At 38.1% G+C, this 26,737-nt stretch overlaps 2 protein-coding genes across 13 annotated transcripts in view; one reads left to right on the top strand and one right to left on the bottom strand.

Annotated features, from left to right (window-relative positions):
- The window catches only part of GRIP1 (glutamate receptor interacting protein 1), a 316,928-nt gene extending 313,470 nt beyond the window's left edge, over positions 1–3,458 (top strand). For all 12 annotated transcript variants that reach the window (XM_032188746.1, XM_032188719.1, XM_032188776.1 and 9 more), the window contains 2 exons: positions 682–828; positions 1,880–3,458. In XM_032188746.1, the coding sequence (XP_032044637.1) occupies positions 682–828; positions 1,880–2,116 (384 nt within the window). In that variant the 3' untranslated portion in view covers positions 2,117–3,458. The remainder of the gene's footprint in view (positions 1–681; positions 829–1,879) is intronic.
- Positions 3,459–3,732: 274 nt separating this feature from the next.
- HELB (DNA helicase B) lies at positions 3,733–18,997 on the bottom strand. The gene is made up of 13 exons (XM_032188787.1): positions 18,796–18,997; positions 17,294–17,665; positions 14,873–15,096; positions 12,678–13,538; positions 11,098–11,269; positions 10,092–10,233; positions 9,686–9,816; positions 8,635–8,719; positions 7,133–7,192; positions 6,784–6,997; positions 5,762–5,896; positions 5,100–5,501; positions 3,733–4,647 (listed from the first exon to the last, which is right to left on the bottom strand). Exons 1-13 carry the CDS (start codon positions 18,995–18,997, stop codon positions 4,558–4,560), a joined length of 3,090 nt encoding a protein of 1,029 aa, XP_032044678.1. The 3' UTR covers positions 3,733–4,557.
- Between the last annotated feature and the right edge of the window lie 7,740 nt (positions 18,998–26,737).

The following is a 26,737-nucleotide window of genomic DNA, read 5'->3' as shown; positions in this document are numbered from 1 at the left end:
CACACTCCTGTGATTGAATTGAGACTGTTGGCTGCAATTAAATGATCAGTTCCCTGTGGAGAGATTATATGGATAGCTTTCAGTTAATTTCTTACCCATGCCACACAAAGCCTCATCATTTGGGAAGGAGGGGGTGGAACCTGTAGCTTAAAGTAAGCTCAGCTGATTTTACAGCCTGTTTTAGACTAGATTCAGACATTTGGGGCAACTAATTACGCTCTCAGAGTCAAAAATGGAATGAGTGAATCGCAAGACATGTTGTTAAACCCCAAAGCCTACAATTAAAGAATTTACTGATTTACTTAAGAGAAACAAAACCTAATTGGCTGACCAAGCTAATGCTTTGTACTTGGGTATCCTGGTGACTAGAGAACAGGACAGCAAAAGAGTAAGATTCAGAAAAAAAAATCATGCCACAAAACATGGCGTAGAAAACACGTTTCCAGCTGTTAAGTAGAAGTGAAGAGCACTGCTTATTACTGAAGGATAAGGAAGCTTCTGAGATCCTTAATATGATGTAAAAATGGGGTCATCTCCCATATAATATTAGAAGTACCACGTAGTAGGTAAGTGGTCCCTCGAACATGAACTAAGCCTAGGAAGGAGACCTGCCAAGTGCTTGTAGAAATGTGCACATGCTTTTTTTTCCCACCTTATCATCACATCACATTACCTCCGCAGGTAACTTTGTACAAGGACACTGATGGAGAAGACTTTGGGTTTAGTGTCTCAGATGGCTTGTTGGAAAAAGGAGTGTACGTTAAAAACATTCGACCAGCGGGCCCTGGCGATCTGGGTGGTTTGAAACCATACGACAGGCTGCTGCAGGTAATGTTTCTGGCACCACACAGGTTTGGCATGAATGGCCATGACGTACAGCAGCATTTTTGTAAAAGGATTTGTAACCATACTGCATGGTGTCTGGGTATGATCTGTGTACTCAGATGTGCGTGCAGAAAACTGCGTGAAGTTGTGTCAGCACTCATTTGGAGCAACCTTATTATCCGCGTTGCTTATTATATTTTCAATGAGGAGCAGTCTTGCTATTTTTTATTTCTGCTGAGAAAGGATGTGGGGGAAATGGGAAGAAGGAAAAAAATTATCCTAATTGCTTTGTGCCACAGGCTGTATAAATCACTTAGAGCCTAGATAAGGCAGCAGCACCTCATGGTGATTTGGGCTTTTATGCAGTAGAAGTAAGAGTAGATTTTTCTCTATTATGTCACATTTATAGAAACAAATTATTTATTTCAGAACTTCAAAGGAGACATAAAAATGCTTACTGGAAAGTTAGAATTTCCCAAGGCATTTCCAGATGGATTTGTAATTTTTCCTGTTCTTGATACAGACTTGAAAATTGTTTCTGTGCTTAATCCAAGCTGCTGATCGCCATAGTTGTAATAGCGTAACACAGAGCGCCACGCTTAGTGTGGTGCCAAGTTGGCTTGTGAGGGAAAAAGTTATTTATTTATTGTCAACTAGGCCAATAGAATGTTTGTGTATTAATAAATACCAGAGAAAACATAAACAGAAGCTTTAGATGTGGGCTGTGGCATTTAAATTGATGAATACTGTGAAAGTGAGAAAAATTATGTGCTGTTAAGTATCATACATGTATACGGAACAGGCATTGTGACTCCTGACAACCACTATCACCGAGGCCAGTAAGGCCATTTTAGCCACATTCCATTAAACAGGAAGTAAAAAACTTCACTGATGTCTTCAGATCAGACAGATACCGTAGTTAAATGGTCTTTTATCGGGCTATTCTCTAGCTGCAAGATTTAAGTCAGCTTTCATGGTCTCAAGGATGATCTGTTTGTCTTGTGATCGTATTTTTTTGTCTTAAATAATGAAAATCAATCTTCTAATCGTTCAGGTAAACCACGTTCGCACCAGGGACTTTGACTGCTGTCTGGTTGTGCCCCTCATCGCAGAATCTGGCAATAAGCTGGAACTGGTTATTAGCAGAAACCCACTGGCCTCTCAGAAAGGAAGTGCAGACCAACAGCCTTCAGCAGGCGGGGAGTGGAGTGATCAGAACAATGCCTTCCTCCAACAGACTGGACATGCTAATGTTAACACAGAGGCACGGGATCCTACAAATACTTTATAGCAAAAAATAATTTGAGTGGGACATTCGGTAATAAAAAACAATTATGGTGCTAAATCCCTTTAAGATTTTTCTGAAGATAAGGCTCAGACACAATATAGCACTAAAAAGCACAGGAGGTCAGTCTGTCTGTCTCAAGGCTTATATTAGTTCATGGTCACGTTTTAAAAAGTTTAACTCTTTGTTAAATCACTCCATTTCTAAACAATCTGCCATTAGCAACAGTACCTAAGGGCATTTTTCCCCAAACAAAAAAGTGGGGAGATGTTTAAACATGATTTAGATGTACCTTTCCCTTCATCATCAGCTGCTGTTTGAGGGAAAAAGCATGGAGTTAACTTCTCCTAACAGTGGTGCCCAGGTTGATTTTTAAAAACATTTTAGCAGCAAGTCGTTGTCTGATGGCCGAGGAAGAATGGTGTGCTGGCACCACGCTTTCTTGTTAACTGTCTAGCTCTGTAATTACGGGGACCTTGATTCTGCTGGCAAGAATGGTATACTCTTCAGACAAAGCACGGTTTAGATATTTTAACAAAGTGTTTTTAGGAAGCTGCAGCATGTGGTGAACATTACTCCCCAACAACTGTGGTAAATTTTAGTAGCTCATATGTTATTCCCTATGCAATGAAATAATTAATGATAGGCCTTGCAACATGTAAGGCTTTTTAAGCAGAGACTTTTTTTAGTGAGATTGAAAACCTCTGAAGGAGGATTACTGATGAGTAAAATTGAAAAGAGTTTAGACAAACTAGAAAGGTTTTAAAATAAAATGGATTTTTTTTAACTATAGCAGTGGAAGATTGATACAAAAGCTCCTTAATGATCCATAGCCCTGTAAACTTCTACTGTCGTACACAAGCTTTTTAAGTCAAACAATTTCTTGAGGGGACTAATGTCCTATTTAATATACTTTGTTTTCAGCCTTCTTTATGATAAACTTACCCCCTACAACACGTTTTTAGAATTTAAAATTGTAAATACATTTTACAAACTTCACAAATTCTCCTGGCTCCCCTCTCCCCCCAAGCAATAAAATACTGCCAGTTGCTTTATATGCTCACCAGCAGCTGCTTTGGTTTATTCCAGTATTCGAGTTGTTATTGGTAATTATTGTTCTTGGTGAATATAAAGATACTGGATTTGTACATTTGTAGAGTCTCCACATCTAAGCAATCACCTAACAGAGTTGTTTCTGGTCAATTTAAACTGTTTAACTGTATTCCCTATTGCTGTTTCCAATACATAAACAAGCTCACCCTGCACACACAAGTATGTCTGATTTATATTTCAGCACTGCCAGAAAAGGTCAGAGTAACATTCAATGCTGAATCATGTAAAAAAAAAAGAAAAAAGTCCATGAGTCACTTAAATATGTATTTTTATTTGTAACAAATAAGTATTAAACTGTAAAGTATTTTTGTACAAATTTAATACTTTAATAGCATGATATTTATCGTCTATGTATGTTTTTTTGAAATTCAAACTGTTGCAAATATTTGTATGGAAAAAATGTATAAATTGAAATAAACAGTGATTTAAAGACAGTAGAAACGAGGTAGCATTTTTCTATTTTACATGTAGAGTAGCAGTTTGAGTAAAAAAAATACCATGATTATGTTCATGGTACACTTTTTCCTGCTGTATGAGTAAAAAAAAAAAAAGTTTGTTAGAAGTATGCAAGCTCTCTTCAAATTTAATTCATCTGAAGCTTGTGTAAACATTCATCTTATTTATCCTCATACAGTGCAATGTATCAAATCATGCAGTACACAAACACGTGTAAAAAAGCAGCATGATATTTGAACCCTAACTTGGAATGTTGCTTTTGTTCCCAAGGTCATTAGCAGCATACGGCTTTATAGGGTAGAGCAACGATGGCAAGTTTTACATCATTCACAAGTGCAAAGTGGGAAAAAAATTCTGTGGCAATGATTGCAGCTTTTGTTTCTTGTTATAACAAGATTAAAATCCATAATCCGTCAAAGCTTCATGCCCATAATTCTGCCACATTACAAGCAGGGTAGTTTAGATTTCTCTAAACTATTTTTTTGACTGAAGACCAAAGTGCAACTTTGGCACATCAATAACAGATTCTAATCGATGCTGCAGCATGAGGAAATAGATAAAACTTGGTATGGCTACAGTGTTCAAACTACAAAATGCCCATGTATTATTCAAGGATACTTCTGGATCCTAAAAGAACTAAGTTCCTTTTTCACCAAAACAAAAGACTGATAAGGCTTTTGATGACTAATGCACCAAGGAAAACAGATCTACTAAAAACAGATCACTGAAAATATAAAAGGCTCACTTTAAAATAAGCAGTTCTTAGAGAAAATACTATTACAGGAAAGCTTTTGAAAATCATTTGCATACCCAGCTTCTCCATGCCAAAAATCTTGAAAAAAATGGGTGTATTCATAAAGAGGATAGTTAATTGTCTGCTAGCTTTTGAAAAGCTTCCTAGGAGTTACATGTTGCAAACTTAGACTCTGAAGTCTGGAAGAACCAAGTGGGGATTCTTGTACTATTGGCTGTGAAAACAAACAAACAAAATGTTAATCAGAGTTTAGACCAGATCTAAACTACAGTAACAGCATCAAAAAATAAGAGCTCTTTACCCGTGACAGATATTAGATACAGTAAGAAAAAAATAATCTGTTAAGCATGTTTGCCTGTATAAAAATAGATCTACTTCAATGAAGACATTGTATGTAAATGTGTTACAGCAGATCAGTTCCTAAAAGTTGACTTCTGTGCACAAAGAATAAGCTAATAAAGAGTCTAAGCTAGTTCATAATTAGTAACATTTAGTAACAAGATGTATAAATTTACTACCCCTGAAATTATAACCAATTTTTCCCTGTTGGTCACGTTACTCTGAGAAAATATCTGCCAAACCTGACTGCTTCACAAATTACTGGTCATCTTGAAAATTTTAATATATTTAAACTTTGAATACTTTAAAAAGTAAGGAGATACTTACAGAGGATGTTTTCGTGGCATCCTCAGGATTCTCTGCATGATTTCGTTGTCTTTTATACGGACTTATCTTCTGCTGTGAATCACCCATCTGGTCTTTTCTGAGATCCGCTGACTCTTCTTTAACCGGGTCAGTGCCAGGTTCAGATGGGTCCAGAGCATCCTTTGTCAGGGTAGAGGAAATTTGTTCTGGGCATGTGCTTGTTTCTGCAATTTCCTCTCTCAAAAATCTCTGTAAGCGAGTTTTTCTGGGATTGCTCTTGTTAGTGACTGCTCTCCTGAGGTGCTTCTCTTCGGCTATAACATAGACACGGCAGCGCCCTCTGGTCACGGCTGTGTACACGTGCTGCCAGTGCTGACGCCCAGGATTGCCAACCACATACACCACAGTTTTTTCCTCAGACCCCTGAAACATATTTAAAAACAACTTATAAAATGAAGATCTCCGGCGAGTAGTAAAAAATAAAAAATGAAAAGGACAGCTTACAACAACAGACAAGTTGGAGACAGACAGGGACACTCCTGACAGTATTTTCTGTCCTGCATTCAAGGAATTTTAGTTTTGAGAGAGCTTTGATACTTCCTTGTGAAAATACAGTGCATTAGTGAGATAAAGGCATGAGAAAGCTTTATCACCAGATAGCTTCATTTTGCTTCAGTTTTTACCTGAAAAGTGTGAATAGTTTTGGCCCACGCATGTTTTATATGGCAGAGCTTCTTCAGAGCCTTATACTTCACAGTGAATGTGGAGCCGTATGTGCTGCTGATGGTCAATAAGCGCTGTTTATTAATTTCTACATCCTAAAGAAATAAATAGCATAAGAACGCTTAGCAGTAAGCTTGTATCAGCAGTTTGATCAACGTCTATACTTCCACACGTGTCTATATGCTACCTTTCCATGTTATGATTGCTGCTGTGTCAACCAAGTGAAATAGTTTCAGAAGACACTAAGCCCAAAAGACTACTATCTTTCACTGACCATCTTCAAGGAAAATACTTTCACTGTACAGGGTCTACCCTGACTCCTCTTTAGTATGAAAAAAAATCCAGGAAAGGAAGTTTTAATACCCAGAAATTTTCAATTACCTTAGGACAAGATGAAATATTACCAGCCAGCCCATTTAACAATTTGTTGCCACAAATGAAGATAAGCCTGCTCTCTTCCACCAACCCTATACAGTCCCCAGGCACAAATACTGATATTTTCACTGGATCCTCTGCTGAGTCAAAACAATTCAATTCACTCAGGTGCTGAGCAGAAAAACTTAGGATTGTGTGTTGGTGTGGGTTTCCTTCAGCTTAGTTTTTTACTGGGGGAGAACTCAAGCTGTAACATCAGCTTTATTCTTCACATAAGACTATGTGCCTACATCCAAAATACTGTGTATTTCATTTACAATATGTTTGAGTATTTACAGAATTTATGACCAAAAAAAAAGTCACAGCACTGAACAAGACCAGACCAACTGAAACTCATTTTACAAAAATGCCCAGAGATTTATTTTTAATTCTCTATTATAAATCTGCCTCTTTCTTGTAAAAGGGTAGCCTTTCACATGATAGGTTTTTAGAACAACTAGGTATCTATTATGGACTAAACTTTGAGAACTGCTTTGTTCTGAGGACTCAGAAAGGACTGGATCAGTTACCACTATTTCCTGTGCAAGTTCCTTCAGCAACAACTTACATCTGTTATGAAAAATATATCTCCATTGCACAATCGTTTGCCATCCTCAGCAGCTGCTGAACTGAGGGTGGTTTCTCCATTTCTGCATTTATGATCCTCTTTCTGATCAGGATCCTTTCCAAAGCCATTGCCTGGCAAGAGATCCTGGAGATATGTATTCCGTGTGCAGGAAATCTTGTCACCAATTTGAAATAAAAGTCGTCTTTTATGGTCTCTAGGTCAGAGAAAGAAAAAAGTGAGAAATGTATTTACTACGTATGCATTTACTATCACTTACTATTTCTGGTTATAACACTTTCAAAAACAAAGTGAGGTTCTTCAGGGTAAAAATTGCAAAACACTAGCTTACCTGGTTAAGTGCTTTGAATAGTGTTGACAACAAAGTTCGTTTATTAGATCACAATCTTGCCTACATCACACAAAAAAAAAAAAAACAAAAAACATGAACAGACTCATGATGTACTTAAAGAATACTAAACGTAAAACAATTACATGCCAATGCCACATTAGCATAATAATTAAAAAGCAATGGAAAAAAGTTCATCTTAGCTGTGACGACTTTCCACCAATGATTGAAAAAAATCATTAATTCAGAGTTCTGAAGATAAAGCAGTAAAATAACAGTTTTGTCTAAATATGATTGACAGTGATGTCTGTGATGCATATTTAGATTAGTTGGACTTAATTTTAAGACAAAGAACAAAACTAAAGCCTGGATAAAACCTGTCCATGTATGTATTATAACTAGACAGAAGAGTTGGTTATTTTATATACTTGCTTTTTAAAGACATGGAATTTTAACTTTTAAATGCAGATTAAGTACTTGTAAATATCAAGGAATCTTCAATGGAAATCATTGATTTCCATTAATTTCTGCATTCAGGTACAATACTGTACCAGAATGCAGAAATAAACTTGATTTCAGAGTATTTCAATATTCACAACAAAAATATGAATCACAGACTCAGAGAATGGTTTGGGTTGGAAGGTACCTTAAAGACCACCCAATTTCAACCCCCCCCCAATATGGGCAGGGACACCTTCCACCAGACCAGGTTGCCCAAAGCCCCATCCGTTACCATTTCGGTGTTTCTGTGAAACCACCTGTATTACTGATGGTCTGTGATGGTTCACATAATCAGTGCTTGATATGTGAGTGAATCTTTCTTGAGAATTTGTTAGAGCCCTCCTGCCATCCTGCCCTCCTTAAATGACCAGTACTGTGCTTCCAAATATCCACATTACATATCTAGACCTGGCCCTTGTCACATCTTCTACCATTTGATTACAGCCCACCTGTCACAGCAGCATGCCTACACAGTAAGGTTAAATGTTCCCATCGTGCGCCCTGAAATTCACTGCTGCTATGATGGGATAGATTTGAGTACAGACCATGTGATGTCATCTCAACTGTCTCTCATCAGGTTAAGGTGCAACACTGTGTTTTGTGGGTTCCTCCCGGAGTTGAGCCCTCACCTGTTGCTTCTGAAGAGCTCTGCCTTGTTGCCAACAGCACAGCACAGGCTCTCGGAGAATTTACTACAGAAACTCACCACCCAGTCCATCCTTCATTTACTTAACATAAACAGTACAGATGAACACAAACACAGAGTCAAAAAGCATGGTGCAAAATAACAGAAAAATACATAGAAAATTTATAGAAAAATCTAGCAACTCTCCACAAAGAGACTGGGGGCAACCAGAAGGCTTAGGAGAAGACACCTGGTCTGTTTTTCTCTCTATTCATTTTTATGATATTGTCACTAGTCTCTCCAGCTCAACATATTCAGCTATTTTTAGATAGTGGCTGCTAGCAAAGATACTTCAATGTCTGCCTACGTGTTCTTTTACCTTCTGAAAGCAATGAACTGTGATTGTCTGGCATCCTGCAATCCAGGTCCTTCTTTAAGTAAAGCTTTTATGGCACTTGGCAAATCTGATTTAGAAGACATAAAAGATAAGGCATAAAAAGTTGAAGAACAAACAATGTAAGAAAGAAAAACATAATTGAGTATGAAATCATTTTTGCTGCTTCAATGCCATTTCAACTTTTTAAGTATGTATGCATTTACACACACACACATATATATTATACACACCACCCAAAAAGCATCATGCAGCTATCCCACTGTCAAAATGGGAGATGAGTATGATATGGAAGGAGAGAAATGCTTACTTCTCTAATAAACAGCTTGTATTTCATGCAAAATAAGTTTGTTTTTTTTTTTTACAGTGCATGAGAGGTATGGATAGACCATTATTTAACCACAGAACTATACATTTAAATTTCCCAGAAGAAATCCTTTTTTAGTGTTCTGTTAGCTGAGTAAGTTACTAGAGTAAGATGAGTTGATAATATCCCCACTATTATTTTTTTCCACATTACACTGATGCATACAAAGTGGAGACCCCTCAATCCACTTATCCAATAACAATCCAAAAACAAAACGAATTATCCTGACCCCAAAACATCCTGAATGAAATAGTGGTGTCCCCTTTGCTTCCAATTTCTTAACTTTATACTAGAGTTGAGATTACATGGCTACAGCTGGTCTTTACTCAGATGCTTCACTTATAAAATGTGTAATCTTTTAAGGTTTGACAGCTTCAACCCCAGCATAAATAGACAATTATATCTGATGGCACTGGTTGAAGCATTATCACACCCATTTCAAAATGTAACTGGTGAGCTGGAGCTCTATAGCATATCCTATGCACCAATGGGTCTTGCCGTGTGCACTTAACTCAGGCAAATCTCAAAGGATGAATCTAGCATTTAAATCTATACCACAAATAAAATGAAAAAAAAAACTAAAATCTCCCCAAAATGTCAATTCCAGCCAAACAGTCTTTGCCTTACAAAAGGGAAGGTCAAGATCACAAACTGAGTGTACACACTTACTGTCACTACCCCCACCAGAAGGTAAAGCGATAAAAATGAATTTCTTCTCAGGTCTCGGCATCGTCAGTGCTTTATTCCAACCAGAAACTTCCAGCACCTCATCAAATTCAGGAAACTTCCGCTGCGAGATTCTTCACCGGAGCAATGGAGGGAAAACAGAAAAAAAAAATACTTCCAGTTAAAGGATTGCATCAGCCTGAAGTTCATCATTCATAAACTTTTTCTCATTTATTATACAATACATACAGACTGAAAACAGTGTTACTAATTTTGAATAAGAATGTAACAGAATTTTGAATAAGATGTAACAGAAGCAGTACCATAGATTTAAATCTTGATGTGTTTTTGCAGGTAAAGCACCGTGTCTACTGCAAGAATGCTCCTTACACACAAAAGGAAATCCTACCTTGTTGCATTGTCTACAATTAGTTGTGATTCAGCTCGGTGATTAGTTCGCAGTTCCACAGAAAAACCTCTTGGCTTTAGACTCTCAAAGATATCAAGTAGCATATTTCCGGGGTCTATACTTGGTAGCTGTCTAGTATCACCTAAACAGAATGCAAATTAGGCTTTGTGAGGAGCAGTAACAGAACATTTAAAAAAAAAAAAACTGTATTGGAAAAAAAACAACCACTGAAATTAATAAATATTCAACCTTCCACATCGTACCTCACAGGATGAGACTTTGGAATCACAAGCTTCCTCAGTACATTTCATGTGAAATGAAACTTTCAAGTATCTAAGAAACTTTGTCTGGGGAGTAAGACTGTTCTGTAGTTTAAATCTTTCACATTCCTGTCTTAGTAATGCCTAACTAGCAGGTACAAATCACTCTGCATCATGAATACCAACAGTGGTTATATCTTATCCAAACACATTTTGAAAGTTACACATTTCAAAATGAATGCCATAAATGGCATGCAAAAACCAAACTTCTAAGAAAGCAGAAAACTGGCATTTTACACTTGTTTTCCTTTCTGCATTAAAACTAGTTGATTCTAGCATTAAGAGCCCCAAGGAACCAGTCATCTCACATCTGACTCATATGCTGACACTAGCTTCTTTAAATTTAAGGAAATGAGAAAAATTTCTCAGTTGCAAGATATATATAAGCTACCACGTGGAAGTCATAATACTTACAGAATCTGACAAAACACTACTAAATAGATAACAGAGATAATGACACTTTCATCCTGACAGATGAGATAGAAAACTGTTAAAGAGTCCAGTCGACCTGGTCTGACTTTATGCGTAAGCAGAAATACCCAAGTGCTTTCTGTTACAAGTTACCCAATGTAATTTTCTGGGTATTTAAAGACCCATCAAGATCAGTGGCAGCTGTGATAGTTACTCTGTGTATTGTGTATTATTCAATACTGTATTATCTTAATTATTTATTTCTTCCCACTTACCTAAAATAATAAGTTTGGCAAGCTCGGCATGCTCATATAAGAGTTTTAAAACTAAACTGAGAACATGTACAGACACCAAGCTTCCTTCATCCACAATCAGAACTGTCACAGTAGAAAACTTCCACGGGAATTCTTGTCCAGTCTGTCTCCATGATTTAAAACTATAGATGATCTAGAAATGAAACAAAATAAATTAAAAATATATTAAAAGTAAGTTCTGACACTAATGAACTGAGAACAACTGCTTTTTAAAGGTAGCCATAGCATGGTAGAACATCTTCTACTGTTGTATTTAGAAGTATTATCTGAAATTCTGAACTCACACCTGTAAGACTCACAATACTCAAGCAGTTTTGTTTCCTTCCTCAGTGAATACATTGCTAGCTGAGATAATCAGCACTTACTTGCATTAAAGCACAGAAATGCATCCTCAAATTTGGGGCTTTAACACAGGAAGATCAGCATGGGCGTTTTGAGAATGTCTACATATAAAAGTCTGAAGCAAGTACGCATTTGTTCTCCTACATGATAGGGGAAGAATTTACTTGTACTCCAAATACACAGTATTCTTTCTGAAAGCATGGAAACACTTGAATCTATTTATGTGATTATCTCAATTGTAAATTAACCAGGTTATATCTCCTTCTCCCAGTGCTGGGTATAGGACAAGTCCTTACTGCTCAAGTCATCAAGTCACACCTTGCTCTATTTGCTTACACTTCAAGCTACAGAAAACTGTTTCCAATGATTACCCCAACAATTCTGAAAAACAAATGGCAGGCCAGAGAGCACAGCTCTTTTTTTTTTTTTTTTTTTTTTTCCTGCAGGAATCCCAAAGGCTATAAGGTCAGGACATAGGTTGCTCAGTAACAGAGCACTTCCTTCTACAGCTGCTTGTTCACACTAATGAACCCCCAACATTGCACAGAGAAGGGGAACAGGCAACTACCCAGTTTCCAACAGAACTTAAAATAAGCCCAATGTATCTTCTGTGTTATTATAATTTTTAATTATACAAGTTATTCCACACCTCCAATATCTTGACACCTTCTGCCATCTACAACAACAGACACTTATGTTTATTAACAAACAGTTTGCTTACTACTTTTTTCTAATAATAATAATAATAATGAAAGATTGCACAGTATTTGACTGTAGGTAGGAAAACAGCGTGAATAAAATTCATCTCATTGACCCCAGGCTACTGGTCTCTTCACCTGTGTGCAGATATCAATATGCAACAGGACACTGGAAAACAGGTTTGCCATTTAAGGAGCTATTTCTGCTCTTGTATCTGCTACAGATTACACAGAGTATAATAAATGAGAAGCTAAAAAGACCAGATGCCCTAAAAAGGCACAAATTTGAGATGTATAAAAGCGAAAAAAGAAAAGTTGAGCAAATAATGTATTTGTGATGATTGATGTATGATTCCCCAGAATGGAATGATGATTTTCAAATGCTGACAAGCATCAAAAGCATTACCATTAATAACTAAAAACGCTATAAGAAAATTTCAGTAACAAGTTTTTTTCTAAAACAACAAATAATAACACAGATTTTAAAAAGAAAATCCTTACCTGATGCAGAGTGTATGCAGGAAGACTGGTTTTTTCACTCAAAAGGCTTGCTGCTCTCCCTGTAGGTGCGGTCAATAGTACGTTCAAACAATTCTTTGTGCCAGTGTTCTCTGACTCCGAGTGATGATCAAAGGTGCCCCATTCCTCAGATGCGTCCAGGTCTCCTTCAAAGTCTTTAGAAGCAGCTTCCACTTCTTTTTCTACCTGCTTTAAGTGACGGAAAAGGCAGCTAACAACTGTGCTCTTCCCACACCCTCCTTTTCCGCTTATGATTGTGACAGGATTAGAACAAATCTTTTCCACAGCAGTCACCTGATCTATATCTACCTCTCCCTTACTTTGGGTGCCAGCTGTGGACTCCAGCTGTGGATTTTCACAGTTGTGATTGCCTGGATTATCTTCCTTCAGGTGTTCCGTTTCATGAGCCGAGACAGCATTCATTTCATCATCTGCCGTTTCTCCTGACGTCTCAAAAGTGTTAAGTATCTTTCTCGCATCAACATTCAGTTGCCACGAGCAGTTTGACAGCAGACGACCTATATACATTGCAATGTCTCTTTCAGATTTGTAAAGATGAGGCAGAAACACGAGTTTTTTCTCCCTGATCACGATCTTCTCGTCTTTCAAAAATTCAAGAGATTGCCAAGCGTGCTCAATGGACATATCTTTAGATACAAAATTAGTTAATTCATCTTGATCTTCATAAGTGTGTCCCATTTCTCTACACCGTTTCTTGAGTTTATCGTACAGAATTAATGCATTCTTCTGCAAGTCAGGAATCTGCCGGAGGAGATGTTCACACTGACGGAAGGCTTCCCATGTTGCCTCACAGTAAGAAAGTTTCAGTTCCCTGTAGGTAATCTTCTCCCCAAAAAGAATAAAAGCAAACATATTTATTTCAGATATTTTATTTTCCCTCTTGCTGGATAACATTCCTTTGAGTAAATATAAATTGCAATTCAGAGAGTGGATGCCTATAAAAGCACATGTATTTTTCACACTGTACATAATGTTTTTCGAGCTATATGAGAGCAAAATATTAAAAAAAAAAAAAAAAAAAAAAAAAAAAGGATGGAATGGTAACTCCTCTCTTTCGGTGTAAACGAGAAACTTTAAAAATCAAAAAACTCAGAAACTATAGAGAACTTATGTGCTCCTAATTAGCATGATTTCAAGATGCAAACTGCAGAAACATAGCACAGGTAAGACATTAACCAGAATATTATATCCAATTTGGAATATCATGATACTTCAAGAAACATATGACCTTTACAGAGACTAGAGAAAAATAGTGAAATACTGAGACATACAAAAGAAGATGAACTATCAAGAAAAAAAAAAAAAAAACAAACATTTAGACTTAAAACTGCAGTGAGAATGCAGATCCTTGTTATACAGAACGAGAGAAACAAGTTTAACGTGCATCAAGGAATAGTCAAATAATACATCAGTAAAAGCTTTTTAAAGGAAAGGATGTGACACACTGGAACAGATTGGACAGATTGCTGAGTCTCTGAAATTGGAGGTCTCTAAAGGAAAGTCAAAACATCTGTCAGTGAAAGCACTGGAGGGCTGGAGCTGAGGGATTAACGAATTACATTTCCGAACTATTAAACTTTACCTCTCATCTGAGCTACACGTGTGGGTAGGTGAGATGCAGCAGCAAAGTTGCACAGAAAGTGTAGCTGGTGTCAGCAAAGGAAAACACGAAGGTAAACAGCAACTGCAAGTCCCATTATTAAAAAACACTAGACCATACTACCTCTTACAGCATAATTTATCTACCTTGCCATGAAACATAGGTCCTGTTCTATATATTAAGAGCAGAAAATCTCATTTGCTGGTATAAAGCTGAAAAGTAGAATTGAGAGTAGAACTGAGCTTTAAATTAGCTTTCTTACATTTGACCTGATACCTCAAGTACTTGAGGTAATACCTTAAGGAATTTTCTATTCCTTAAAGAAAAGACAAAACAAAAGGTTGTAACACGATCACATTTAAAATCTTTTGAGAAATTAACTGTAGGCCAACTGAGGAAAAAAACGGTAAAACTGAGCTGAGTAAATCATCCAGTTTAAAATGAGCTAGACTTACCTCCTAAGTAATAAACTGAACATAACCAAAACAACACAATATTCTAATGAAGATCAAATGTAACAACCACCACACTTTTTACCCTGCTTAACATTACTTACCCTGTTGAATCCAAGTTTCCATGGCTCATTCTTTAATATCGCATCCAATTTTGTTAGCATCTCATCTTGACAATGTACTGTCTCACCATCTGTATCATCGTTTCCAGTCCTTCTTTGCCAATTCACCATATTCAAAAGACAGCAAAAATGGCGTGGCAGAAGAATTGGCAAGAACTCCAGTATCATCGGAAAAGTCAGAGCTACCAATACTGCCTTGCCTGCAACTGTATGCACCATAAACCAAGAAAGTTTTAAGCAATATACAAAAATATTTGTAAAGGTAACTTAAACTGACTCTGGCTTTTATCCTTCTGTCTCCCCTGTATCCAAACCATCTCTGATTTCTTCCACTTTCTTACTCTGTAATCCTTTTCAAATTCTTTTAGTCTATTTTCCCTGAACTGCCTTAGAAAAAAAAAATGTGAACAGATATAAACTGAAACTAAATATACTCACATGAAAAATACAAGCTACACATTTAGTTTAAGCTACACATTTAGTTTAAGCTGCATATGCAATAGCCTGTTGTAGAAAGCCAGTTCAGACTTCACCACACCTGTCCCTCCTATTTAAAAATAAGTTTCATACAGATGTACAAAACAAAAATTAAAATCCAAAATAAAATAAAATAGACATAAGATTGGAGTAGCGCAGGAATTTAGGAAAATAGTTCTCCCCCCTGGCTTTCTCAATGATCCCAAACTTAAGCTATCACTTTCCCTCTGTGGGTACCAGTCTGGGGATCTGCAAAAGGGGAATAATGAAACTAATTTCTTCTACACCTCACTTTAAAAACAAGTTTTAGAGACTTTTACATGTTTTATCTCTTGGCAAGAAAAGAAAAAAAAAAAAAGCAATTCTTACGGAAGTGTCAAGGAAACTTCAGAACTCCAAATTTAAAACACCAATTTTTCTTGGTTACGTATTTTTTGTTATAACTACCTTACTTACAGAAATGCAAAAGTGAAACATTTCCCCTTTGAAGAAAATGATTAATTTTCAAGAGGAGAATCAACACGCACTGTTGTTGGGTAAAAATATCTTCATTGCTTGAAGAACAAATTGTTCAAGTTGAAAACATTTAATTGACAATCAAAAAGTGACTATAGTAGTAATAGCAACATAGCATGGAGGGGGATATTTTTTTTCTACTTCCCAATGATAGAGAAAAGTTTGTAGCAAAGTAATTTAAGTTAGATATTAGGGAAAAATCTGCCAACTACAAGAGCAGGGAACAGTATGTTTAGCCACACAGTGTAATCTTCTTCAACAAAAAAGAACAAATGCATTAGACAATCAGAAGTGATCTACATATCCCATTAAAATTCATGCAGCGAACTAGATCAAAGTTCCTCCCACTATACGATCCAATCTCTTTACGGTCATGAAAAGCTCTGAAGTGCTAAGAACTTCTCTACCATTACAAAAACGAAACAAAAATCCTGAAGTTATAGAACTGTGATTTTTTTCTTTTCTTTACACGTGATTTGGAGCAAAGTCAGCTCAAGTCTAGCAGACTTACGAACTCTTTATCAGACACGATCTGTCCTCCAAAACAGTCCCCTCCATCTTTTGACCTGCCACTGCCCAGTAAGCCAAGTACTGAAGACTTCACTGACATGCACATAGTGGTGGATAGACCCAACCCAACCCAATACAAATTTATGCACAGCTGCTGCTGGATTTAAAAGACCTCCGAACCAGAGAACTGAGTCCCGTGGTACTGCTGTTACCCAAGTGGCTCTGTACAGCACCAGGCCAGGGCAGCTTCTGCCTGCATCAGTAACGTGGCATTATGGAAACAGACCATTAGAGCAAAACAAAAGCTAGTGCTGAGCACATGCCTTAACTTGCCATATTTCAGTGGATTTTGCATCAAACCAGCTACACAACAGGATCAGGAGTCCCAAACCATCTCTGCTCCAGTGCTTCCACACGGAGATCCCCAGCCATACAGCCTGCTGATGGGCAGAATTATAAAACACCTAGGCAGCTAGGCTGTTCGGTGCAGCTGATCTGGACTGAGCTGAGGAATTAGCTGTTTGTGCTACTAAGAAGCAGACGTACCATTTCTGAATACATATTTGCCCGAAAACTCATAACCACCATGTTTAAGCAGTGCTGAAGCCATTTTTAGTAAGTCTGAATAAATCAATGAAATCTACGACACTGTCTTTGCACCTGTAGCACAGACAATTCCACTTCGGTAAGCCTACAGATTTCAGGAAAATCCTTGCATGTCCACCTTTAATCAGTCAGTTGTTCTACTGCCCTCAAATTTAAAAATGTGCAAGAATTTTCGCACGTTCAATATTCTTTTGAATATACACTTCATATGAAGACATGTCAGTTTGAACAAAGTATCTTAGAGATATAATCATTAGCTTATAAAACTAACAAATTGGTACGCGATATACCTACCGGATTTCAAAACATAGTGTAAGATATCAAAATCCTTGGTGTCTCCTTGTTTCTTCCCTGTTGGTGGATGTGAATATTGGAATTGTTTTAGTTTTTCTTCAAGATTTCCAAAACTCAGTGCACACTCAGGAGGAAGCCAAGTGAAAAACTGTTCTCTAAAATAATCAGGAACTTTGCATTCTTTCAGAAAGAGGGAAAAGACTTGTCGGTTGTTTTCTTCTATATCAGTTCGAAGAAAATATGATGGATATCCTTGCACAAAGTACTTCGACCCCACTTTTTTAACTTTAACATTAACTTTCCACCAAGGGCCAACTAATGGAAAACGTCCAACTGCTTCATATTCCTCTTTCGAGTTCTCTTGTATGACAACTGAAACATTAAAAAGAAAAGTGAAACCACTGTTATTGCCAGCTGTAAAGAATAAAAGTTTGGTTTAATTGGAAGGGTTATTTTGTTTTGTTCAAAGATATTTTTATCTTTTGTATGATAAGTTACAGTAGGAAAAGTAAAGAAACATGGTTTTCAGAAAATTCCTAATGTCAGTCTTTCCTGTAGTATTTAAAAATGAGTACATCCAACCTCAGAAACAAGTAGGCAAATGGCTTCTCTAGGTGTGAGAGCTACAAAATTAAACATGTCTATGAATATTTATCAAACCAATTAAAGACACAACCATATAGTTTAACACTACGACATTTATGCCAAGATAGTGTGCGATTCAATCCTGAACAACTTTGTCACAGAGTGTTGTATCATGGTGCCTGCATGCTCTTTGGACACATTTCTATACCAAGTATTTCCTGCAGCTGAACCAGCCAAAATTATAAGCAACTAACACCTCTGAAATAATAATCTGTAACATTTTGCATGACCTGGTTTGCCCCCTCTGTCCATCCTCTCTCCCTCATTCATTTAGTAAAACACCAGTCCTCAGTGTCTGCAGATGTTAGGCCTATGACATTTTTTCTGTGTATTTTCCCCGTGCTACCCAGCTGAATTTAGCAGGTTTTTTTAAACAACTTATGGATAAAACATTTCTGCTAAGCAGAAGTTGCTCCAATGTCACCAGCCTGAGTACTCAACCTAGGGAATCCTGAAGGCCAACTATCATCACGCTTACATGCCATGTAGGTTAAAAATAAAAATAAAAACATAGTCTGAATGGAAAAACTTTATGCTTTTTTACTTTTGCTGTGTGTGGTCATACGACTGTGTGTGTACACTTCCTTCTGCTAGCTCTGTGAGATTCACCACCTACTTTGTACTGTTTTACCTTATAATAAAATCAGTATCTGGGGAGTCTGGGCCTGACTACTTTAAAATTAAGAAGGAAATAGGAATGATATAAAGGTCTCAGCACCGGGGCTGCAGGGCTCCCTCAGAGAGGCCTCCCCGGAGAAGGAGCTGGGCGCCCACCTCAGGACAAGGAGGGACACGGGGGGACACGGAGGACATGGATATGGAGCACAGGGACCCGCCCGCCCCCCGCCGCCCCTCACCGGCCCGGCGCGGGGGCAGCGCGGCCGCCATCTCCCTCCCGGCGTCCTCCAGCAGCGCGGCCTCCGCCAAGAGCAGCTCCTCCTCGGCCTCCTCCTCCTCTTCCTCCTCCGAGTCCCCGTCCTCCGAGCCCCGGGGGTCCCGCCGCGGGGGCAGCAGCACCCCACGCAGCTCGGCCGCCGGCCCCCCGCCCGCCGCCGCCATGTCGCGCCTCGCCCGGCCCTCCCGCGGTGGCGGCGGGGCAGGGGCGGTGACGGGGGCCAAGCCCGAGGCTCTCCCCCCCCCCCCCTTTTTTTTTTTAATCATTTACACTAATTCCGTGTCTCTGTACGACTCCAACCACAAAAACTCCAAATAATAAAATAAAATCTCCGGTGTATCCTATTACACTTCGCCTAGCTGCCCCCCCCCCCCCCAAATGCTATAATACTGTGCAAAACAGGTGTGTAGATAAAACATTTTTTCCGTCAGATCCTTCTTTCAAACCACCTGTACTTCCCTGCATTGCAATCCAGCTTACTTAGCTGCTTAGTCTCTGTTTAACACTGCAGATCTTTGTCGTTTCTGAAACTTTACCAAAGAGTAGTTATGTATTTTCTTGCACATCACTTATTAAAAAAAAAAGTACCAAGCCGTATTGTGTTTGGCACTAGTGGTCACTGAAGCCCACTAGAAACCCTGTGATTCAGTGATGGAAGCAGGTGTTTTTACGACCTGTTCCAAACTGGTTTTCACTGTTCAATAGTTAATATGATAATTTTGTCAGGTTATTATGTAGCACTATTATCTTTAACAAAATGTCACATACTTCTATTTCTGTATGGACATCCCTATCCACTGATAGCTCACAGAATCACAGAACGGTTTGGGTAGGAAGGGACCTTAAAGCCCACCCAGCTCCAACCCCCTGCCATGGGCAGGGACACCTCCCACCAGCCCAGGTTGCCCAAAGCCCCATCCAGCCTGGCCTTGAGCACCTCCAGGGATGGGGCACCCACAGCTGCTCTGGGCAGCCTGTGCCAGGGCCTCACCACCCTCACAGTGAATAATTTCTTCCAAATATCTAAAGAGCAGAGTGGAGGGGGAGAATCACATCCCTCACCCTGCTGGCCACACTGCTATTGATGCAGCCCAGGGTATGGCTGGCTTTCTGGATATTTTAATCAAAGAACTAAGTCAAGTTTGTCTGATAAGGTTTATTTTCAAAATAATAACATTATTTCTGAATGGACTTCTGTTTTCATTTGCCTTCTCTTTAATTTTTTCACCTGTGCCCCATTTCAGCTCTTCCTTTGCTTTGCTCTGTGCTCGAGTCACACTGCGGGTCCCTTGCTGCCACTTCAGAGAACAAGCACACAGGTTAACAGAGAGACAAAAGGCAGTAGGTGCTTGTACAAAGACTGGGGGATCCTTCTGTTTTAAAACTGAGTAATTTGGTACTTTTACACTCTGAAATGCAACAGAGAAATCTTGCACTAAGTAATTTTGACAAAGCAGCTGTTAATTTGCCTGGCTTCTGAGATGTCTGCAGCGTAGGTGTGCCTTTCAAAACAGTAACCCATGCTTTTTGTACATATGTTTTGGGAAAGTGGTATATATTAAAATACATCAAATCAATATACAATATATTTCATTTTGATCTAAGCTAAAAGAGACCTAATCCTTTTTTGCATTGTTTCATGTCTCCTTCCCATACATGGTCCAGAACCTCCTTCATATGCACTGCCCAAGAGAGAAGGACCTTCTTTTTTGCCTCCTCCCTCCCTTCAACATCAAGGGGCCTCCACCTCAATCACATGTAATCCTTCTGTCCCAGAGTAGTTCTCTGCCACTTCTCCATCTCTGGAAATGCAACCAGTGTTACTAATGCCTATGAAAAGACAGACAGACACAAGTAAACACAACTTCATGCTTTTTAAAACCAGCTGCAAGTCATGAAAACATTGAGTCTTGGAAAAGTAGTTTTCAGTTCTTGTCTGAGTTAAATGAATAATACCATTTTAAATAATGTCATTCTTTTTTTCAGTCTGAATTGACAGAAAAGGAAATAACTCCTTTATATGACAGGCAGAAAACAAGTGACCTAAAAAGGGAGACAGGAGAGTGGACAGAGACATTCATGTTAATCTAAAAAATTCAAAGCACTAGCTCACTGGAGTGCTTCACGGTGTTATACAGTGATACATTTGAAACAGAGCTTTAAGATACTTTTTTCTCATGAAACATCATTTCTGATTTAGCTTTGTATTTGTGTAAGTCAAACTGGATGTCTGAGTGTCCCAGTCTAATGAAACTACAAACTTAATGCTATATTCAGCAAGTCTGATTCTGGAATTTCCTAGTCTTTCTATAGTCCATGCTATAAATGCAGAATTTTTGCATGGCGTCTTAGATTTCCACTCCTCTTTGTCATTTCCTTAAGGAAATACTCTATTTTGTAAAGAGGGAAACTGAGGAACAGAGATACTGAGGGTTAGATGCATCCTGATAACGAATTTCTTACTGTGTGCCCAGCTTTAGATATGTAAACCCTGATTTCCAGACATGTCTATATTTGCTGCTTGGAAGAAGTAGGATTGATTTTCTAAATCTAGATAGTCAAGCACTGAGAATTAGAGGATCCTTTTGAAAAATTGGGACCAAACGATTTTGTTCATCTACATAATGAAGCCAAGTTTAAGGCTTGCATCTGCTCAGTTCTCATCCCTCCCCTTACTTGATACTGCTACCCATGCAGTTAGAGAACATAATCTAAAGTAAATCCTTTATTTTATAATGTCAATGGTAAAATTAACTCCAGCACAAGAAAGATTTCACCCATGAAAGTCTTCTTATAAGTGTGAAAAATATAAAAATAAAAGAGCAGTTGTATAGATTTAGAAATTTGCAACACATATTTACAAGAAAAGTTTGTTTGGCATTAAAAAACAGGTGAACCTAAGGCCAGGAAATTCAGTCAAAAATTACTCTGCCATGAAGGTTTTAAATCTTAGTTTGAAAAATACTTTGAAATCTTAGATCAGCTTTGGGAACTGGCTTTCTCTCCATCATGTCTTTCTCTAAATTCCACCCCAAAAGCCAAGAACATACAGTAAAAGGAAAACACACTTTGACAACCCTATGATTTTACCTCCTAATGCACTACAATATCACTGCCATGATAATTCATGACTCTTAGAGTATAATCTGACATGACACTAAAGGAGTTATTACTCTTCCGTCCATGGGGAAAAATCTATTTATAAATTTGAACTCAATATTGCTGCTTTCAGCGGGAAAAAAATCCAAAGCCATAAAAGCAAATAGTCACAATGAACAAGAAGAGATCATTTGCACTGTCTTTTACTGGTTTGTGTCTTGACACATGGTAGCAAGTTTTCACTTAATCAAAAGTATGCCCATATAAATTTTCATCCTTTAAATAGGCATCTGAAATCCCACTCTAAAAACAATTTTCAGAAGATGCTGGCAGGTACCTTTTATGCCATTTATACACAGAAGGGTTTTATTAATGCCAGCCTCTAGAATTAAATGAGAAGGCTTCCTACATTTTTCAGTGTTGCCCCATGACAGACATCCCCTTTAAAGGGATGATTGGCAGCATGTCATTGAATCTGACTAGGATCAGAGGAGATCCTCCAGACTCAAATTCATTTGGATATTCATTTCCCCTCTGTAGTCTGGTGGGATTCAAGAGATTCGTATCTGCCAAACTCCAAAAGTGAGTCTGAGTTTGCCATCCAGGAGCATCGACTATAGGACCTCAGAGCATAAAAGTAGGAGCCAAGAGTAGCAGAGTGAGGTTTCAACTTTTCATTTCTCTTGGGATGGAAGGGTTTCATTGATTTTTCAGGATGCCATGGAGTAAACATCTCCACAGCAAAGCTTTGAGGAAGGGAAGTTCTAGACAACAGACTAGCTGCCTTTTGAGAAGCTAATTCAAGTGCTGAACCCAAACAAAAATGAGTCATCCTTGCTATTAGTAATGAGCTTCCTGGAAGACAACTCGAATCCCAGAAGTTGTCAGCTATTACTATCATGATCTAATAGTAAGGGTGGTGATTCTGGAGGCCCAGGGATCCCATAAACAGATGCCAAAATACAGAAGCTTCTGAAGGGTGGTAGCTAGTGGGAAGGGACTGTAAGTTGACTGCAGACAAAATAAAACTGTTACTTAACATAGTTTCTCATGTGAAATCTCTTCAGTTGTGTAATATTTCTATAGATAAGACAAAAAGAGATAATTCCATAGACATTGGATTTCTTTTTTCCCAGACAATGATTTCTGAAGATGTCTAAAAGACCATGAATAAGATATATTTGTCTCACAGGCTCTATTAAGTATTGAACTAGTAGAGCTTGAGTCGTATGTGAATATCAGGGAGGAAGGGGAAAAAATAGAAAAGATGATGGCTGTTGAAAGAACTTTGTATTACAGTGTACTTAATCATTTTCTAGAAGAGAGACTTTCAGAAAACTTGAGGATTGTAGGATAGATCCTTTTGCCCAAGACAGATGTAATGTTTTGTCTTGGAAATCTGCCAATATAAACCATACCAATAGCAATAATTTTGAACTATGCTTGGAAAATGTGCTCAACATTATCAGAGCTTCAGGAAGCAAAACAAGTTCTTTGCATTTAATTCAAAGCTCTGACATAGGACTGCTCCCTATTAAAGGCTTCAGAAGAATCTAAAAACCAACACAACCTTTTCATTAACCAAAACCTGATAAAACCTTGATGCGGTGTGCAGAGAAAATGCTTTGAAATAGATATAAAGTCCTATTTTAAAATATCTGTTACTAAAAAGTAGAGGAGAAGCAAACACATTTAGTAATGTCATGAAGTCTACAGTCCTCTATATAGTCCATATAGTTCTCCACATAGAACTCAATAATTAAATCCCTTTAAAAAAAGTTCAGCAATGACTTTTTTCATGTCTTGGCTACCGTTTTTCTTTTCATAGTTTTGTGTAGTCTCTCAGCATCTTCTCCGTTTTTGCCTGTAAGAACAAGACAGAGATTGTTTCAGCTTTGTCTTGGGGAACATGGGATTTAGAATAGAAGCCAGAATCACCATATCAAATAGCAAACAACCAACTATTATCAGATTTAATCAAACTCTTAATGTGCATGTTTCTGCTTTTCACACACTCAGGCTAATAACGCTTTAAGAGCATTGTGTGTAGTGTAAGGCCACCTATCTTGTTCTTTGATGCAGCCAGCCTAAATTTCCTCAAAATATCTAGGAGGAAAATACCTATCTTTGTCAGCACGTCACAGCAACATCAGCTTGTGCTGCATCAAAGTGCTAAGTAGAGCGTGTTTGACAAACAATTGCATTTTCTCTTGATCAGACACTAGAGAGATGAACTCAATTCAAGGGCCTATGGATATTAAGTGGGAGTAGTATTCCTGGGGAATATTAATCAGTGAGTTACTTTTGCCATGATGCTGACATCAGGTACATTTCTGAGAGTTTTCCTGCATGGTTCTATGATCTTTCGTATAAGCTCTTGGAAACTAATTATTACAAGGATGCTAGGCTTTCTTTTAAAAAGCAGTCAGTTTCCAGTCTCAAGTTTGCAAGAAAATAGGTATTCAGTATATTCTGTTAAGCCCTTACCCGCATTTCTGTAGGCATTTATTTTCTTCTCAAAGGCATGTTAGATTGGTTTTTAAAAGCAAATTAAAGAATATTTTCCTTTCCTTTCCTTTCCTTTCCTTTCCTTTCCTTTCCTTTCCTTTCCTTTCCTTTCCTTTCCTTTCCTTTCCTTTCCTTTCCTTTCCTTTCCTTTCCTTTCCTTTCCTTTCCTTTCCTTTCCTTTCCTTTCCTTTCCTTTCCTTTCCTTTCCTTTCCTTTCCTTTCCTTTCCTTTCCTTTCCTTTCCTCTTCTCTTCTCTTCTCTTCTCTTCTCTTCTCTTCTCTTCTCTTCTCTTCTCTTCTCTTCTCTTCTCTTCTCTTCTCTTCTCTTCTCTTCTCTTCTCTTCTCTTCTCTTCTCTTCTCTTCTCTTCTCTTCTCTTCTCTTCTCTTCTCTTCTCTTCTCTTCTCTTCTCTTCTCTTCTCTTCTCTTCTCTTCTCTTCTCTTCTCTTCTCTTCTCTTCTCTTCTCTTCTCTTCTCTTCTCTTCCCTTCTCTTCCCTTCCCTTCCCTTCCCTTCCCTTCTCTTCCCTTCTCTTCTCTTCTCTTCTCTTCTCTTCTCTTCTCTTCTCTTCTCTTCTCTTCTCTTCTCTTCTCTTCTCTTCTCTTCTCTTCTCTTCTCTTCTCTTCTCTTCTCTTCTCTTCTCTTCTCTTCTCTTCTCTTCTCTTCTCTTCTCTTCTCTTCTCTTCTCTTCTCTTCTCTTCTCTTCTCTTCTCCTCTCTTCTCTTCTCTTTTCTCTTCTCTTCTCTTCTCTTCTCTTCTCTTCTCTTCTCTTCTCTTCTCTTCTCTTCTCTTCTCTTCTCTTCTCTTCTCTTCTCTTCTCTTCTCTTCTCTTCTCTTCTCTTCTCTTCTCTTCTCTTCTCTTCTCTTCTCTTCTCTTCTCTTCTCTTCTCTTCTCTTCTCTCTTCTCCTTTTATTTGTTTTCACTGGCTGAGGGGGGAAAAACAACCTTAATACAAAAAGTTTCTGGATAGAATGGCTGCTGCTTTTTATAATTAAAAGTATGTGTACAAAGAGTTTTGCTTAAATACATTACATTTATCCACCAGACTCCATGTCATGCATACAGGTTTTGTATCTCTCATGAGAGAAATCCAAAACTGTTATATAATTCTCCAGGAGCAGATAAAACCTCCTTTAAACATGTTTTGTTGTGGATAATACTTTGCAGTGCTGCTTCTAAAACAGTATATAACTTGGTGGCTTATTAAAAAAAAAAAAAAAAAAAAAAAAAGAATACATTATCCCAATGTGTTCCATTAATGAAAAAGCTAAAGAAAAACAGGAGAAAACAACAACAACAATAACAGCAACAAACAGAAAATCAAACACCAGCCTTCCTGTGAAATTCCCCAAATGTCCCAGTGCAATCTGTAGTGAAAGTTTGGGTAATAATAATGGCTGTGTGCTTTTTCTTCAGGATCTTGCCACAATGAATGGTTTGAAGAAGAAATCATTTATGAATTGTAGAAGTTTGTGTTTTTGCAAGACAGTCCAGGACTGTTAATTTATCTTTGTAACCTACAGAGCTATGTTGTTCAGTAATACTCTTACTTCTACATTTCTGGTGAGCCAAAACACAAAGACCTAGTTAAAAAATTCAAAATTAAAGAGGATTTAGAAAAGAAAAATTCTCTGTCTTTTGCATGTGTAATACAGGAGGATCACAGAATTACAGGATGGCTGAGGTTGGAAGGGACCTCCGGAGATCATTTAGTCCAAACCCTTCTCAAGCAGGGACACCTAGAACATGTTGCCCAGGATCATGTCCAGGTGGGTTTTGAATGTCTCCAGAGAAGGAGACTCTACAACTTCATTGGACAACCTGTGCCAGTGCTCTGTCAGCCTCACAGTAAAGAAGTGCTCCCTTACATTCAGCTGGAACTTCCTGTGCTTCAGTTTGTGCCCACTGCTTCTCATCCTATTTCCAGGCACAACCCAAAAGAGCATGGCCCCATCATCTTGACACCCCCCGTTAAGATATTTATGTACATTGATAATAGTAAATATATCTTAAACACTGTTATATACTTGCTTATTTTTGCTTGTTGAGGTTATTTGTCTGATAACAGTGAGGAATTGGCACATTTTGGCTCATACCAACAAACATTGTTCCAGAGGATGCCCAGGCCCTGAGTGTGTTCTCTCCCTTCTCAGTTTACCTTCAGGGCCAATGTACAGAACCCAGTTGCTTTCTTTTCTGGTTCAGGTACAGAACCCAGCTGCTTTCTTTTCTAGTTCAGAGGTAGCCACTAAAGTTTCCCAAGAAAATCAATTTACGTATGTACAGTTCTATTTTCCAG

Source organism: Aythya fuligula, chromosome 1, assembly GCF_009819795.1.
Source record: "Aythya fuligula isolate bAytFul2 chromosome 1, bAytFul2.pri, whole genome shotgun sequence".
NCBI lineage: Eukaryota > Metazoa > Chordata > Aves > Anseriformes > Anatidae > Aythya > Aythya fuligula.
The sequence above is the reverse complement of the archived record's forward strand: the minus strand, read 5'-3'. Positions and strand labels throughout refer to the sequence as shown.

Excerpts from the sequence above, each read along its gene's own strand:
- HELB (XM_032188787.1), bottom strand. The coding sequence starts at position 18,997 with ATGGCGGCGGCGGGCGGGGGGCCGGCGGCCGAGCTGCGTGGGGTGCTG. Across the intron at positions 10,234-11,097 it reads TGCCAAACTTATTATTTTAG|GTGATACTAGACAGCTACCA; the intron begins GTAAGTGGGAAG and ends CATTCTGTTTAG. Across the intron at positions 8,720-9,685 it reads TTCTGGTGGGGGTAGTGACA|ATTTGCCAAGTGCCATAAAA; the intron begins GTAAGTGTGTAC and ends CTTCTAAATCAG.